Source organism: Malus sylvestris, chromosome 3 (assembly GCF_916048215.2).
Source record: "Malus sylvestris chromosome 3, drMalSylv7.2, whole genome shotgun sequence".
Taxonomy (NCBI): Eukaryota; Viridiplantae; Streptophyta; class Magnoliopsida; order Rosales; family Rosaceae; genus Malus; species Malus sylvestris.
This window is the reverse complement of record NC_062262.1, coordinates 28,008,438-28,024,343: the sequence shown is the minus strand read 5'-3', so window position 1 is coordinate 28,024,343 and position 15,906 is coordinate 28,008,438. Positions and strand designations below refer to the sequence as shown.

The following is a 15,906-nucleotide window of genomic DNA, read 5'->3' as shown; positions in this document are numbered from 1 at the left end:
ATTTACCCATATAATTATCACACTAGAATTTCAATGTTTCTTACAACGTTAGCACACTAACAAAAAGATTCATGAAAAATTAACGGAATGATCAAATTGATTGCAAGACCCATTTTGGCATTTTCAGAAATCAAGTTGATGAATTTTCAATTCCAATGATCATTTTGAGCGGAAGGTCGAATTCAAGAGGCCAGCCGTGATAAAAATTCAATAAAAACGTACGAAACTTAAAAATCAAATTAGGAAATAAAATGAATGAAGACAAACTTGGAGCCTTGTAGGGCACCACCTGATCCCAAAATTCAAAATCAAGCCTTACCCGGGCAACAGCCAATGAATAAAATAATGAAACAATCACCAAAAAAACAAAAGAAATTTAACTGTTTTTAATTATTATTTTTAAATAAGATTTATTTCTGAGAAACAAATGTATAAATATTTAAAGAATTTCAGTCTCTGGGTTTCTTGCTTGTAGATCATCCATCTTCCTGCTCGTTGAACCAACGGCTGAGATTTCACTGTTAGCTTTGAATGCAATTCATGGCCCCACACACAACAACACTTTCTGAACTCTCTCTCCTCTCCCTCTGCTTATTCAAATAGTTTTCAAGAGACAGATTTAGTAGTCTTCATTGCTCACAAGATTACAATACAGCCCCATCCACTAGTTTTTCAAGGGTTCGTTTTGATTTTTCACATTTGGGTTTTTGAAATCCGTGCCCAATTTGTATACTTGGGGGATTTTCCCTCCTGGGTTTCTGGAGAAACGTAGCTAGGGCACCAAGTTTTCACATTCTCACGAATGGGTTGCTTTTGTCTTCGCCATTCTTTTCTGGGTTGTTCTTGAAAATTGTTTGCTTTTTCTTTTTACAAGTGTTGGGTCGGTGAGATGATGAAGTATTGAAGTGAGGTTTTTGACAAGTGTCGAAATTTTCGAGAGGGCAAAAATGGTGGGCCCTGCGAAAAATGGGAGGGTCCGGCACGCGTTCTCGGTTGTGAACGGGGGCCAAGAGTTGGGTCCGAGCAGCGCTCCGGTGAGTAATGCCGGTTCGGAGAGCGGTGGTATTGAGTTTACCAGAGAGGATGTTGACGCATTGTTGAATGAGAGACCCAAAAGGAAGGACAGGTTCAGTCTCAAGGTATTAGCTTTCACTTATTAATTTAATTTAATTATAATATTTTTCTCTTTGAAATTTGTATGTATGAATTTTTTGAATTTTTATTTGGATTAGTTTACCTGAGACGGGTTTTGGATATTTTTCAATTGTATGTTGAATGATTTTCTAGGAAAAATGTGAGACTATGAGTGAGTATATTAAAAGGCTGAAACTTTGCATAAAGTGGTTTCAAGAGCTTGAAGAAAGCTACTTAATTGAGCGCAAGAAGTTAGAGAATGATGTGGAAGTTTCAGAGCGGCAGCGGGATGAAATGGGTATGAATAACGTCTTTTGTGTCGTTGAATTCTCAATGAAGTTGTTTACTAGAGTAATTATATTTGTTTTATTGTAGGGATCTTACTGAAAAACAAGGAAGAAGAACTGAATTCGATTATTGCGGAGCTGAGGAAAAACTATGCTTCTTTACAAGAAAAATTTACGAAAGAAGAGTTGGATAAGATGGTAAGTAGGGTGGGTTTGATATCCAATCTGGCTGAGTTTGGTTAATTTCTGTAGATTATTAAATGTTTTGATATGTCTATCAGGCTGCAATGGAATCTCTCGCGAGGGAAAGAGAGACTAGACTTGAAATTGAGCGATCACAAAATTCCCTATCGGATGAGCATGGGAGAGTTCAAAGAGAGCTTTCAAGTGCTACGCAGAAGGTAAAGTAGAATGTGCATTCCTTTCCTTCTTTTGCTTCCATGTTGACAGGTATGGAATTCCTTACAAATGTTTTAATCTGAATGATATTCTTTTATGAGCTCCGCAGATAACTTCACTGAATGATATGTACAAACGATTGCAAGAATACATTGCAAGCTTGCAACAGTACAATAGTAAACTGCACAACGACCTCTCTACAGTTGAGGAAGACTTTAAGCGCGTAGAGAAGGAAAAAGTTTGTATGGTGGAGAACCTGAGCATGCTAAGGGGTCAACTTTCAGTGTCCAAAGTGAGTTTATTATCTTGAATTGTTTCTAATTGCATAAGGAATTTCTCTTATTATGTATCTATAAATCTGACTTCTGTGTTCTCCTAAGTAGGCATGTATTGAAAATATTCTACGAAGGGTGTTGTTATTAGTATGTTTTATGACTCACATTATGATGAAATAATCTTGAAAAAGTTCTTACCATGTTCTGTAGTCCTGACTTTTGTTTCTTCAGTGCATTTTAGATTTTTGCTTCTGAAAATGAACTGTTTCAAACCTTTATTTGATGGATGACATACAGCAAACTCAAGATGATGCTATAAAGCAGAGGGATGCTTTGGTAAATGAAGTTGCATCCCTTAGGATGGAGTTGCAGCAAGTGAGAGATGATCGGGATCGTCATAAACTCCAAGTGCAGACCCTAACAGCTGAATATACAACATACAAAGAATCCACCGAGAAATCTAGTTTTGAGGTGGATAACCTCAAATCAAAATATACCGAACTGGAGGTCATTTTATAATTCTTTTCTGGTAGTTCTGTGGGTTTTGTTTCTAATAGCATTTGTTAACATACTATAGTGGCGGGTATTCTTCAGGTAAGATGTCTGTCTCAGACTGACCAGATAAAGACATTGAAGGACCAACTAATGATTGCAGAGGAGAAAGTACAGGTGATAATATCTGGTTCTTTTTTGACTAAGGATAATACGGGTTATCTACATTGTTCGTGTTGTGGAATGCAATGTTTAACGTGTTATTCATCATGTTGATAAAAAATTTTTAAGTATAGATATGTTTTCTTCTAGATGTCCAACTTAACTACACTGGAAACAAGAACTGACTATGAAGGGCAAAAGAAACTTATAAGTGAGTTACAAACTCGCCTGGCAGATGCAGAATTCAAACTTATTGAAGGAGAAATGCTGCGTAAAAAGTTGCACAACACTATCTTGGTAAATCTTTTGCCTTTGCTTTTTTATCTGCTACTTCTGCTATCAGCTTGTAAATTCTCTCGTTCTATAGGAACTAAAAGGGAACATCCGTGTATTCTGTCGAGTGCGACCTTTGTTGGCGGATGAAGACGTAAGCACTGAAGGGAAGGTTATCTCTTATCCAACATCAATGGATGCTCTTGGACGGGGCATTGATTTAGTGCAACCTGGTATGTTAAGCAATAGTAGATAGCTTTCTCTTGTAGGCTGTCCTATTCTGTGCTATTCAAATTCACATATTGCCTGTATTTGTCATCAGGGCAAAAACATTCTTTCACATTTGACAAAGTTTTTATGCCTGAAATATCACAAGAAGATGTGTTTGAAGACATTTCACAGCTCGTACAAAGTGCTCTTGATGGTTATAAGGTGATTAAAAGCCTGTTACCTTGTTTAAGTTACTCTTTGCATTTCATCGAAGCAATGCCTTTATCATCTAGTTTTATCAATTTCATTCCAAATTTGTCTTATTAGTTTCGGTAGAAAAGCTTTCGATTCGTAATTTCGTATCAACATTTAACTTTATATCCATGTTATACTATATGCTTCATCTAGGATCTTTAATTTATTATTATTATTTTTTTCATGCAATATGTGAAGATATTTATAGATGCATGCTGTATATTTGTTAGAATGTTATCAAATTTTTGTTTCCTTTTTTACAAATTGATAACCTGAAAGTTGTATGGGCAGTGGAACATATATATGTATCTGGTGCATAAGCACACACATATTATGTGCTTGTCTGTCTCTAGGAGTGTGTATTGTATTTGGTTAGGAATTTGGTAACATGCATATTCTTTTGCATTCACTTTATTGGTTTTATATATCCATTCAGCGATTGAATTGTACACTCTTAGCCTAATGATGGTGGCTTCTTGTTTCAGGTTTGCATTTTTGCCTATGGTCAGACAGGATCAGGGAAAACCTATACCATGATGGGTAAGCCAGGAGATCGAGACCAAAAAGGGTTGGTTCCTCGTTCATTAGAACAAATTTTTAAAACCATACAGTCTCTTCAACCACAAGGTTGGAAATATGAAATGCAGGTGAGGGGAATCTCTCTCTCTCTCTCTCTCTGACTCACACTCACACAAACAGTTATTTTGCTGTTAATGCATTAATGAATATATTCATTTCATATGTAATTTTCTTTTTTGTTTGACAAATATATGTAGGTGTCGATGTTGGAAATATACAATGAAACTATTCGTGATCTGTTAGCACCCAATCGATCATCTTCAGATATGTTGCGAGAAAATGGTATTGGTGGAAAGCAATATACAATCAAACACGATGCAAATGGGAACACTCATGTCTCTGATCTTACCATTGTGGATGTGTGCACTGCTAAAGAGGTCTCATATCTCTTAGAACGGGCTGAACATAGCAGGTTTCTAAATCTAACTGTGTGCCTTTTTTTAGTTTTGTTTCGTTGGAGAAATTTAGTTGTCTACAAGACTACAACATATAACTAGTATTCCAATGCATGTTTCTAAATCCTTCTTAACTTTCGCCAGCAGTACCAATGCTTGACGGTGGGGATCTAACTCTAACTCAATGAAAATTGGATTTGCTGATTTTGTTTAAAGGATGAAAATTGCTATTGAAAGAAAGGTGCTTACTTATGTTCCACTTGGTTCCTTTTAGGTCTGTAGGCAAAACTCAAATGAACGAGCAATCTTCAAGAAGCCATTTTGTTTTCACACTACGGATATCTGGTGTTAATGAGGTAAGCGACTTCCATTTTCTCTGCAGATTCTCTTCTGATTGAAAAAATTATTTTCTTGGTCTTATCTTTTTTCATATTTTCGTTACTGTGCTTACTTCTTAACTTATCATCTCATCTTAGAGCACTGAACAACAAGTACAAGGTGTTCTGAATCTTATTGATCTTGCTGGGAGTGAACGACTTTCCAAGAGTGGGTCAACGGGAGACCGACTGAAAGAAACTCAGGTATTTTATGTTAACCTTCGTAGTCTATTTGTTTATATGTTTCTTATTTTTCTTTTGTAGTAATCGTTTTTCCCCTGAAATCAGGCCATCAACAAAAGTCTATCATCTTTAAGCGACGTGATATTTGCCTTGGCAAAGAAGGAGGACCACGTACCATTTAGGAACTCAAAGCTTACATATCTTCTTCAGGTTGTTTACTTGTTTAAGTGATATGTGAAAACAATTTTAAGTTTAAACATCCTATCATATTCTAAACTCTTAACGAAATTTTGACCAGCCATGTCTAGGAGGAGACTCAAAGACATTGATGTTCGTAAACATTTCTCCCGAGCCCTTCTCAGCAGGTGAATCACTCTGTTCCCTTCGTTTTGCCTCACGGGTAAATGCTTGCGATATTGGGGTTCCACGGCGTCAGACCAGCATGCGGCCTCCAGATTCACGTATGAGCTATGGTTGATCTTTGATCCAAGACTTCTTTTTTGATTTAAAAGTAACCACTGGTTTGTATTGTGTACCAGTAGTACCATGAAGCGAAATTCAAGAGTTGTTCTAACGTAGGCTTATCTGTATAGTGAAGAAATAGGGTATGCGTGTCAGTAAATTCGGAGAACTCTCTGTTCTAACGAGTGATTTGATTGAGCTTCATTACTCGATAATCTTTTTCCTCTCGAGTCTTCTGTAGTAATGCTTGATTGCTTGTTGAACGTCGATGAAGAAAAACTGACTAGAAGCGAAAAATAGTCCGCGCTCATAGTCATAATATCGGAAAATCTTAACTCATTCGTCGTGTACAAGTTATATGCTTTGAAGGAGACTTACACATCGGTAGGAAAGACTAATTTTTCTCTATCAGATGAACAGATTTTAAGAATTCACGCCATTCGATCCATGACCTCTTGGAGAACAACTGTTGTGTCTTTGTAGTATGTTTCTGTCTGAGGGAGGTCGCGTTGCTTCACGGCGCCATCAAGCTGTTGACAAATTGGAAGAAACAAGTTAAACTTTTTCAAGCAGCTGCATAGGATCTAAGAAGTTATGTGTTCGTTTTATCGTTACCTTTTCGACGGTGTCAAACAATCTGTTAGCAAGATTTGTGAGTGGTTGTTTCTCGTCGACTGGTGCTGCAGAGATAACTTGGTCGAAATCAAAGTACATGAATGTGGATTTCAGCCGCAGATACCTTCGGACATAGTTTAGTGTATCTTTCGTAATCAAATCCGCCATTGCCAGGAGATCAAATGCATACTTCTTAAGCCTGAACTTCCTCCCTTTGGTTCCGATATTTGCCATGTAGAGTCCCCTCTTCAGAAAAGACCGCGTTCCCGTCTTCTCATTTGCAATTTCTGCATCAAAACACATGGTTCGAGTGAGTGACAATGTAGCAAATGCTGTACCACTAAACTTCTCGGTACAAAACTTACTGTTTTGAGCAGAAGGCACGGGCAGAGGGCCGTCGAGCCAGAACCCATTGCCCTCAGCAAGAGAGACACCATTGCAGGGGTTGCCAACAAGTGCAACAGAGGCCAGGCCCAATGCAATTCTTCTTGTAGTTTGTAGTGGCTGTTCCTGAAAATCATTGCTTTTCTTGCCCGTAAAGCAAATAAAGCTCGCTTTCTTTCGGGTTGTTTGTACGCTCGGAAACCTTGGAAGGACCGGCAGCGTTTCGGAGACTCCATTTAAGTTTGCCAAGCGAGCCATTGCAGAAGAATTGGCTGGGAAATTGGCAGTCTTGAACAAACAGAGAGAGTGGATTGGCAAGAATTTGAGCTATATCCTTTTCCAAATTGCAGGTTTACTACTGACCACCAGAAGGATATCCTCATATGGGATAAATTGGTCATTGTAACAAGGCACAGTGATATATGCATAAGCCCATATGGGCCCATATCAGAAGATTTTACAAACAAGTTATTGGCCTGTGTTTGTGAAGTTTGCCCTCAGGAAAACCATTAACCATTGCTTTCTTTTTCACCTCTGTTTTTCTTCTTTACAACCATGAATATCCAACTGTTCATTTTTCTGCATTCACTAAAAGATCATGTTTTAAAAACAAAATGTGAAAAATAAGATCCGATGAGAATAATATAACATAAACGATAATTGACGGTTAAATATAAATAGAGGGGTTATAGATTATAGTAAAGAATTTCGGAGTTGATCCCTTCACCACAATTATAAAGCTTGTTGTTTCGAGTGATTGCATTTTTTTTTTTTTACATTTTCCATATGTTTATGTTAATTATTATGAATTATTATTAATTATACACTAAAATAATAAACTCTATTCATGATGATTTGGTGGGTTTTAAAAATCTAAACGACAATGTAACCATCTTCTAAGCACAGAGGATGCAATCACATGCATTTTGTATATTCTTTTCACACCTTTACATTAATTATTATGAATTTTTGTTTATTTTGAACTTCCCCTAAAAACCCAGTTCACAAGAGTTTGTAAGGTTTAAAAATCTAAACGACTATGTATTGATCGTCAAAGCATAGATAATATGTTCACGAGCTTTTGCATGTTTTTTTTTCTTCACATTTTTACAATTGTAAATTAAATATTATGAATTTTTTAATATGCTTTGGTATTTTTAAATCCAACCGGATCTTTTTAGTGAGTATCCTGGAAATCCATAAATCATGTCCGTTTATCATACATCAATGCGGTCAATTTTTGTCAGGTACTGTTTGTATTTAATTTTAAATAAAAAATAGGGTAAATTACACTGTACCACCTCAGATTTGAGGTCTATTACAACCTCATACAACATCTTCAAAACATTTCACTTTCATACCTCAAGTACTATTTTATTTCAATATAATATATCCGTTATATTTTTCATCCATTGTTCCGTTAAGAGTTGATGTGACTGCCACATTTATGCCACGTGGCAAAAAAAAATTTATGCATTTAAAAATAATTAATTAAAGAAAAGTGAAAAAAAAATCCTAGAAACCCATTCCTTCCCCTTCCCCGCAACCCCCCTCACCCCTCTCCTCCACTCTCTTCACCTCCCCCAACCGATCCCTTCACCTCCCCCAACCGATCCCTTCCCCTTCCCCGCAACCCAAACCCCCCTATCCCACCTCCCCTGCAACCCCCCACCCCACCTAGATTACCCAAATTTGTTCTAAAACAGATTACCCAGCTTTCCCATCAATTTTCCCTTGTTTTCTAGGCAACCAAACAGTAAATAACTTCAAAAATTCAATGGATTCCAACCCCAATTTTCCAGAATCCGAACCCAAGAACAAAAATGCAGAAAATTCAAATTTTTGCATAAAGATGAAAACTTAACAAATCTAGACCCAATGCCAAACAACTCCTAGTCCATTACCCCACCCTCCTCTCCACTTTCTCCTCCACATCGAACTCCGTCCTCTCCTCCACAACAGCGAGGCCTCGGCCACTCCTGGTGCAATGGCCACAATGGCGACTGAAGCGAGGGCAGCAGTGGAGACGTCGAGCTTGTCCTGGAAGTAGTCGACGAGGATGCGAGCTTCCTTGAGGGTGAGGCTGGAGATGTTGGTGCCGAGCTTCTTGATCTTTTCTAGGGCTTCGACGACGGTGAGGGGGCGGATGTGGGTGGTGCGGTGGGTGAGGGTAGGGGTTTAGGGGTTGAAGGGGAATTGGAGAGTGGGTTTGGTGGAGTGGGAGGGAAAGGAGGCGGCGGTGGGTGTGGCGGGAGGTGAAGAGGGAGGAGTGGGAGAGAGAAGGGAGGGGAGATGAAGAGAGTTGTGGAGAAGTGGGTCAGGGAATATGGGTTTTAGGGTTATTTATTTTAATTTTTTTATATATATAAAACTTTTCTTTAATTATTTATTTTTAAATTCATAAAAAAATCTTTTTTTGCTATGTGGAACAAATGTGGCAGGCACGTCAACTCTTAACTGAACAATGAATGAAAAATGTAACAGATGTTTTATATTGAAACAAAATAATATTTGAGGTATAAAAGTGAAATGTTTTGAAGTTGTTGTATGAGGTTGTAATAGACTGCAAACCTGAGGTGGTACAATGTAATTTACCCTAAAAAATATTAAAAATGATTTCTGACCACACGATGTACGATGAACAAATATAATTCACGGATCCACATAATCCTCACAAAAGTGATCCGGATTCTTTTCAAATTGCTTTAGTATTTTTAATTTGCTTTGAAAATTTTTAATCTCACTTATAGTAAGGTTTTCGTAATGTGCTTCGAAATTTTATGTGATATTAAATACATTGTAGAAATGTTTTTAGTAGTTTAAAATTATCAAACTAATTTTTAACTTATCAGGTTGAAATGGGTATCCACTCGTAATCTTGTATAACAATCTAATAAGTTATAATGTTGAATTGTTGATCTCGTTATTTTTATGACGTTTCGAGTCGACTTAACATATTATGTTAAAAAGGCATTGTCTTAATGGTTAAGACTTCCTTCTCACGCCATTAGAAGAAAAAGAAAAGATATAAAACAAACGAGATTTAATAATGGTTTGGAATCCGGACCCAACAGAGGTGCAGACTTGACTCACGATAAAAGAGGCTACCCTTCCACGCCATTTCTTCTGCTACGACTCACTCTCACTCTCACTCTCACTTCCTCGACCTCGCTTACACTTGGAGAGCGCGTGATACACACCACCCATCGGGAATCTCTCCCTCCGGCGCACATTACTCCTTTTCCGACGACGATCAGCGTTGTTCATCAGGTAATCGCTCACTTTTCTCTCTCTACCGTCTACTTATAAGAGGGGTTTTGAGGGTTTTTGTTGTGAATATTCAACTTTTGGGCGTGCCAATGTGGATCGGAGTTGAACTTGTGTTTTGATTTTCTGTGTCCAGAGCGTTAGATCTGCCACATTTCTGTGAATGGAATGGAAGCTTACTGAAATGTTTTTGGGTTTTTGCTTTTATTATTATGTGTTTAGCGTTGACCTAAAAAACTTGTTTTTTGCGCTCTGTTTGGTTGATGGGAAAATGAAGAGAGGTAAAAAAAAATTCAAAGGACAATTGGACATGGGTTTCCTTATATTTTGGTTAAAATCATGTCAAAATTTTTATAAAAAAAAAATAAATTGGAAACGTAGCTGTGAGGAGATTACACGCATGTACATTATTCTGTGAATATTTTCCATGTTTTCATGGCATTTTTTTGCTTAAAACAGTGTTGCAGAAAAGGGATTGTTTGGTACGATGAGTGCGAGAAGAAGTGGTGGAAATTTCAAGGGAAAAGATGTCTCTGGAGGAAGTAGCCCCAAGATTGAAGAGTTGAGTCATGGTGTTGCAGACGTTAGCCTGGGTTCGGCCAAGGGTGACGGAGAGTGGGAGGTGATTGCCAGGAAGTCAAAGAACAGAGCTGGAAGCAGTGCTGCAAGACAATGGGGTACTCAAAGTTCTAATTCTAAAGCTTGGACACCGGTCGATGCTCAGAAGCCAATGCGGAACAATGGTGGATCAGGAAGGGGTGCCGGAAACTTCTGGCCTTCACAAACTTCTAATACGAGAAAACCAGCGGGAAGAGGAAATGTGATTCCCCCTCCACTGGACCATGGATGGAACTGGCAATCCAGAGCTGGTTTCACTCAACCCAAGGGTTCAGATGATTTCCACGGAAAAGATGATAAGGACAGTGATGCGGCTGCTGCTGATGCTGCCAATGATGATGATGACAACTCTGATGCTGCGGGTGATACCGACGATGAGCTGTTCAGCGATGAGTTTGACTCGGATTCAAGTGAAAAGAGCCATGAAACTCGAAAAAATAGCAGATGGTTCAAGAAATTCTTTGAGATTTTGGATAGTTTAACTGCTGATGAGATTAATGATCCTGCTAGGCAGTGGCACTGTCCTGCATGTCAAGGAGGTCCTGGTTCCATTGATTGGTACCGAGGCCTGCAGCCCCTGATGACACATGCCAAAACAAAAGGATCAAAAAGGGTAATGCTCCATAGAGAGCTTGCAGAGCTTTTGGATGAGGAGTTGAGGAGGAAGGGAACTACAGTTGTACCTGCTGGTGAAGCTTTTGGTAAATGGAAAGGTTTGAAAGATGAGGAAAAAGATCATGAAATTGTCTGGCCTCCTATGGTTGTCATCTTAAACACTAAACTTGAGCAGGATGAAGATGACAAGGTATTAATTATGTTTTTCAAATTGGTATTTCAAGTATCGGTCGGTTTACATTTTCATGATTGTTTATAAAGCCAAGGTTCCTTGCCTTGTTATCATTTCCAGTCCCTCATTTTCTGTTGCTTTGAATTTCAGTGGATTGGCATGGGAAATCAGGAGCTTCTTGACTACTTCAGCTCTTATGCTGCTGTGAGAGCTCGACACTCATATGGTCCTCAAGGACACCGTGGGTTGAGCGTTTTGATCTTTGAGGCCTCTGCAAGGGGTTATTTGGAGGCTGAGCGTCTTCACAAGCATTTTACAGAGCAAGGAACTGATAGAGATGCATGGGACCGTCGTCGTGTCTTATTTCATCCTGGTGGGAAGCGACAGCTCTATGGGTACATGGCAATGAAAGAAGACATGGACAGTTTTAACCAGCATTCTCAAGGTGTGTTCCTCTCTCTTCCCCTTGCCCTCTGTGTTTTGGTTTTGGATGGTCATTTTGGGCATAAAATAATGAGTTTTCACTTAAAATCTCTGAAGTTCACATGCTGACTTTGATCCATTGAATTTTATTCTGCAATTAAGATCCCTGGAAATGTTGTATATGGATGTCTGACATGCTCCCATTACTAATTAGGTAAATCTAAGCTGAAATTTGAGATGAGATCATACCAGGAGATGGTCGTGAACCAAATCAGGCAAATGAGTGAGGACAACCAACAGCTTATGTGGTTTAAGAACAAGGTTGCTAAGGAACAGAGACATGCAAAAGCCCTTGAGGAATCTCTGGGTATAGTGAGTGAAAAGCTCAGGAAGACGACGGAGGAAAATCGTATTGTAAGACAGAGGACCAAATTGCAGCACCAAGAGAACAAAGAAGAGGTAAGTTTCGCTGTCAGATAATTATGCCCCAATATTAGAGTAGAAACTAGTTTACACTTGCATCAGGGTTTGGCTTGTCTACAGTTGGTATTTTTCACCATGTTGCGTGGTTTACCACCGTTTGTTTTTCCTTGTGGCTGCCAAATATTTCGTATGTATTTGTTGTTTGTTTTTTTTTTTTTTGCAGATATACTTGCTCTGTTGTTTTGTTTCGTTTATTGGTTTGTTTGTTTGTCTTTTTGGTGTGAAAAGATGTATCTGCAAGAACAATTTTTCAAAGACCAGATCAAGATAATTCATGAATCAAGGGATGCAAAGGAAGAAAATTTTGAGAGGTTGCAGCAGGAGGAACGTGACAAGGTGAAGCACTCATATCTCAACCCTTCAAACGCAGAGGAACAGAAATACAGGTAATTTGTGTCAAAGAATACTCGTAGACTAGAGAAAGTTAGGGCCCCAGTAGTGGGTTCAATACTTTTAGCCATGTGGTGCTTCTGGGTTTGGTTTGATAATGATTTATATTTCTTCCATACTCATGGCCGTAGGTCGGAGGAAATTGAAAACTTCATCAAGTCTCAAGAAAAAGAGATGGAAGAATTTGTGGCAGAGCGGGACATGCTGATGAAGGCTCATGAAGACAATAAAGCTGCAATGAAGCGGAGGCATTGGGAGGAAGAGGTAGAACTGGAGAAGGATTTTGATGCCAAATTAACCCATCTCATGGAGAAGTATTCCCCACACCTCCCGGAAGAAGTTGCTAAATGACTTTGGAGGTTAGAAGAGAGTGAGAGTGGCACATGAGCTATAAGTCACTGAAAGTTTAGGGTATTTTAATCTCTTTCATGGTCTGGTTAATCATAGATTCCAAGAATTGTGCCTGGAAGGAAAAGGCAAAGAAGCAAACGTTTTGAGTGTGTGGTATTTTAGAGATGTCACGTTACTTGGCATCAGTTTCTTTGTATCTCAGTTTGGTTTAAATGCTGTTTTCAGCTTGCTAATATTAGCTACTAGCGATATTTCTTTTTATTCGTGATATTTCTCTTTATTCGTAAGTGGGAGGAATGAGTTTGATATTATATGAAATCTGAACGTCTCATCTTTCATATCATCATATAAAACGGTTGAGTGGAAGCTGAAAAAGCGTGTGCACAAATAATTTCTGAGCAGGAATTTAGTAGAATTACGAATTTTGCTAGAGGATAAATTGAATATAAATTACGGAAATGAGTCTTAGTTTTTGGTGAATTAATGTGGATGAATTAGTGCAAGAAATGCAGTTTGGCTAGTGCCGTATCATACAAGTCTAAGATTATTTTCAAAGGGGATGTCAAGTATGTTAAATATGATTATAAGATATTTAGGTGTTCTTTAATATATATATATATATATGTTATATATGATGTGTCAGTTGAGGAGTTTGACTTTTTACTTTCTAGCTATCTATTTTTAGATCAAACAAAGAAGTTTAATATATTTAATTTAATTTTTCAATGCATGATTCCCATTAACAACTGATAGAATGAAAACTAAAATTAGTTTTGATTATTTTTTAATAGTTAATATAACTCTAGGTCTAATTAAATAAATATTGGACACATTCATTAGAAAAGAAGAAAATTTAGCACTTGTATTTAATTTATCACATCAGTTATCAGATAAAATTTTAACATATTACATTTGATATCTCTTTCGGATATGCTCTAAGGAGAGAGGACCAGATCCTAAACTGCTAAGTCGGTGTTGGTGCGGTCCGTGAATTCGACAAGAAGAGCTCGGAAGAGAAGAAGAAATTCAGAATTATGATATCATCCAAAGGGAGGGTTTATTTAGGGGAAGAGGATTGTGTTCGTTTCATTACTAAAAATCTGGGTACAATAATTGGTGGTCTGTCCATAGGAAACAAATCCAAGTATTAGTGGGCAATGTTAATAGGAGACAAAGTACAAAGTCTGTATTTGTGTCGCTATTTTTGTAACCAAATTTGGGCCAGTGTTTTTGCAGCGTTTCCTTTTTAAAGTTGAAATGCATTTGGTGGGGATGATGCTTGTTTAACATTTCCGTGTAGCCTAACTCAAACATTAATTTGAGAGGATTTGTTCAGATACTAATTTCTGTTTATACTTAACCACCGTACTTGTACTCTAAACCTACCCACTTTCAACTCTATAAATACAACACTACATGAACGACAATGTCAAAAGTATGGAGCACTATTTGTAAGTTTTTCTTCTATTCTAAAATAATAATGTTAGGGGGCGTTTGTTTGGGAGTAGGATTCTCTTCCCTCTTTTTTTCCCTCCCCTCCTATATGAACGGCCACGGTTAAGTCACGTCAACATCTTGTATTAATTTTTTATAGAAAAAGAAAAACAAAATAAAGAATGTGAGAGGAGTGGACGGAAGGGGATGGAAAGAGGAAGGAAGAGAATCCTAGTCCGTTTGTTTGCCGGTCTTATGCCTTCTAACCCTCCAAGAAATTAATATTTTAATGAACAGTACATTATCATATTTGTTTCCATCTCCAACCGAGAGCCAAAGGGCCAAACATAATTTATTATTTAAAAACTACAACTTAAATTCAAATCCAACGGCTAAGTGACGTCAGCTAGCCGTTGGATTTGAATTTTTTTTTGCTATAAATAGGGTGGATATTGGGTTATAATTCACACAACTTTGAATTCAATTTATTTCAATTCAATCTCTTTCAATTCAAGTTTGCAATGAATTCCAACTTTGAATCATCTTCGGATTCCAATTGGGGGTCCTCATCCAATTCCAAATTGGAAGAAAAATGGGCACAAATTAGACAAGAAGATGAGGAGTCTGATAAAGAAGTTCAAGTAAGGCGCAACAAACAAAACAGAACAACATTTATGGTGTGTCAGCCAACTGAGAAACAACCTCAATGGGGTGGCTCTATTGCTGGTCGCTCTTACAAACACGAGACAGAGCGATGATGCATGCCAATCTGATGAACAACTACTTCAACCCTAACTCGATGTACACAAAAGAGGATTTCAGACGTTGCTTCCGGATGATGCATCATGTCTTCGAGTGTTTACTTCGTGATGTCCAGCAGGTCAATCTATACTTTCGACAGAAGCGGGACATAGAAGGATGTCCTGGTTTCTCACCTCATCAGAATGTTATTGTTGCACTCCGAATGATGGCCTATGCTTCCCCAGCTGATTCGATGAATGAAACCCATGGTATGTCTGAGTCTACATGCCTTGATACTCTTGAACAATTATGTGACACAATTGTTCAGGTTTACAAAGATGAGTACCTTCGCGAGCCAAATCAAGAAGATCTGAATCAGCTCATTCGTAAAACTAAAGACCGTGGGTTTCCAGGCATGATAGGGTCATTAGACTGCATGCATTGGGATTGGAAGAACTGTCCCATTGGATGGCAAGGAGGCTTTAGCGGAAGGTCGAGAAAGCCAACTGTTGTGTTAGAGACAGTTGCCTCATATGACACATGGATCTGACATGCTTTCTTTAGAGTCCCTGGATCCCAAAATGACATTAAAGTTCTTGGGCTTTCATCCCTTTTCAATCGCCTGACGGAAGGTAAAACACCTCAACTTGACTACTACATCAACGACCGTCAATACAATATGAGGTATTACTTGGCAGATGACATCTACCCAAAGTGGGCGATACTTGTCCAAGCAATTCCAAACCCTAAGAATGACGCGGAAAAGTTGTTTACCTTACACCAAGTGGCATATCGGAAAGATGTTGAGAGAGCTTTCGGTATTCTACAAGCATGGTAGAAAATCATCAGCGAATCGGCAAGAGGGTTGAGTCGAGAAAATTTGGACTCCATCATGATGTCTTGCATCATATTACACAATATGATAGTGGA

The 15,906-nt window shown here is 38.2% G+C and overlaps 3 protein-coding genes across 3 annotated transcripts; 2 read left to right on the top strand and 1 right to left on the bottom strand.

Annotated features, from left to right (window-relative positions):
• The first annotated feature begins 467 nt into the window (after positions 1-467).
• Positions 468-5,713, top strand: LOC126615917 (kinesin-like protein KIN-14N). Its single transcript, XM_050283843.1, has 16 exons — positions 468-1,139; positions 1,288-1,432; positions 1,510-1,619; positions 1,703-1,822; positions 1,930-2,112; positions 2,393-2,602; positions 2,690-2,764; positions 2,900-3,046; positions 3,117-3,255; positions 3,345-3,454; positions 3,973-4,134; positions 4,264-4,478; positions 4,736-4,817; positions 4,938-5,042; positions 5,127-5,231; positions 5,320-5,713. The coding sequence occupies exons 1-16, from the start codon at positions 948-950 to the stop codon at positions 5,497-5,499; spliced, it is 2,280 nt and encodes a 759-aa protein (XP_050139800.1). The 5' UTR covers positions 468-947; the 3' UTR covers positions 5,500-5,713.
• Positions 5,714-5,793: 80 nt separating this feature from the next.
• Positions 5,794-6,854, bottom strand: LOC126615925 (photosynthetic NDH subunit of lumenal location 3, chloroplastic-like). Its single transcript, XM_050283851.1, has 3 exons — positions 6,464-6,854; positions 6,099-6,385; positions 5,794-6,013 (listed from the first exon to the last, which is right to left on the bottom strand). Exons 1-3 carry the CDS (start codon positions 6,738-6,740, stop codon positions 5,915-5,917), a joined length of 663 nt encoding a protein of 220 aa, XP_050139808.1. The 5' UTR covers positions 6,741-6,854; the 3' UTR covers positions 5,794-5,914.
• A 2,719-nt stretch (positions 6,855-9,573) lies between these two features.
• LOC126615918 (protein SUPPRESSOR OF GENE SILENCING 3-like) lies at positions 9,574-13,062 on the top strand. The gene is made up of 6 exons (XM_050283844.1): positions 9,574-9,752; positions 10,209-11,172; positions 11,305-11,599; positions 11,792-12,036; positions 12,289-12,446; positions 12,582-13,062. The coding sequence occupies exons 2-6, from the start codon at positions 10,237-10,239 to the stop codon at positions 12,799-12,801; spliced, it is 1,854 nt and encodes a 617-aa protein (XP_050139801.1). The 5' UTR covers positions 9,574-9,752; positions 10,209-10,236; the 3' UTR covers positions 12,802-13,062.
• Positions 13,063-15,906: the final 2,844 nt, after the last annotated feature.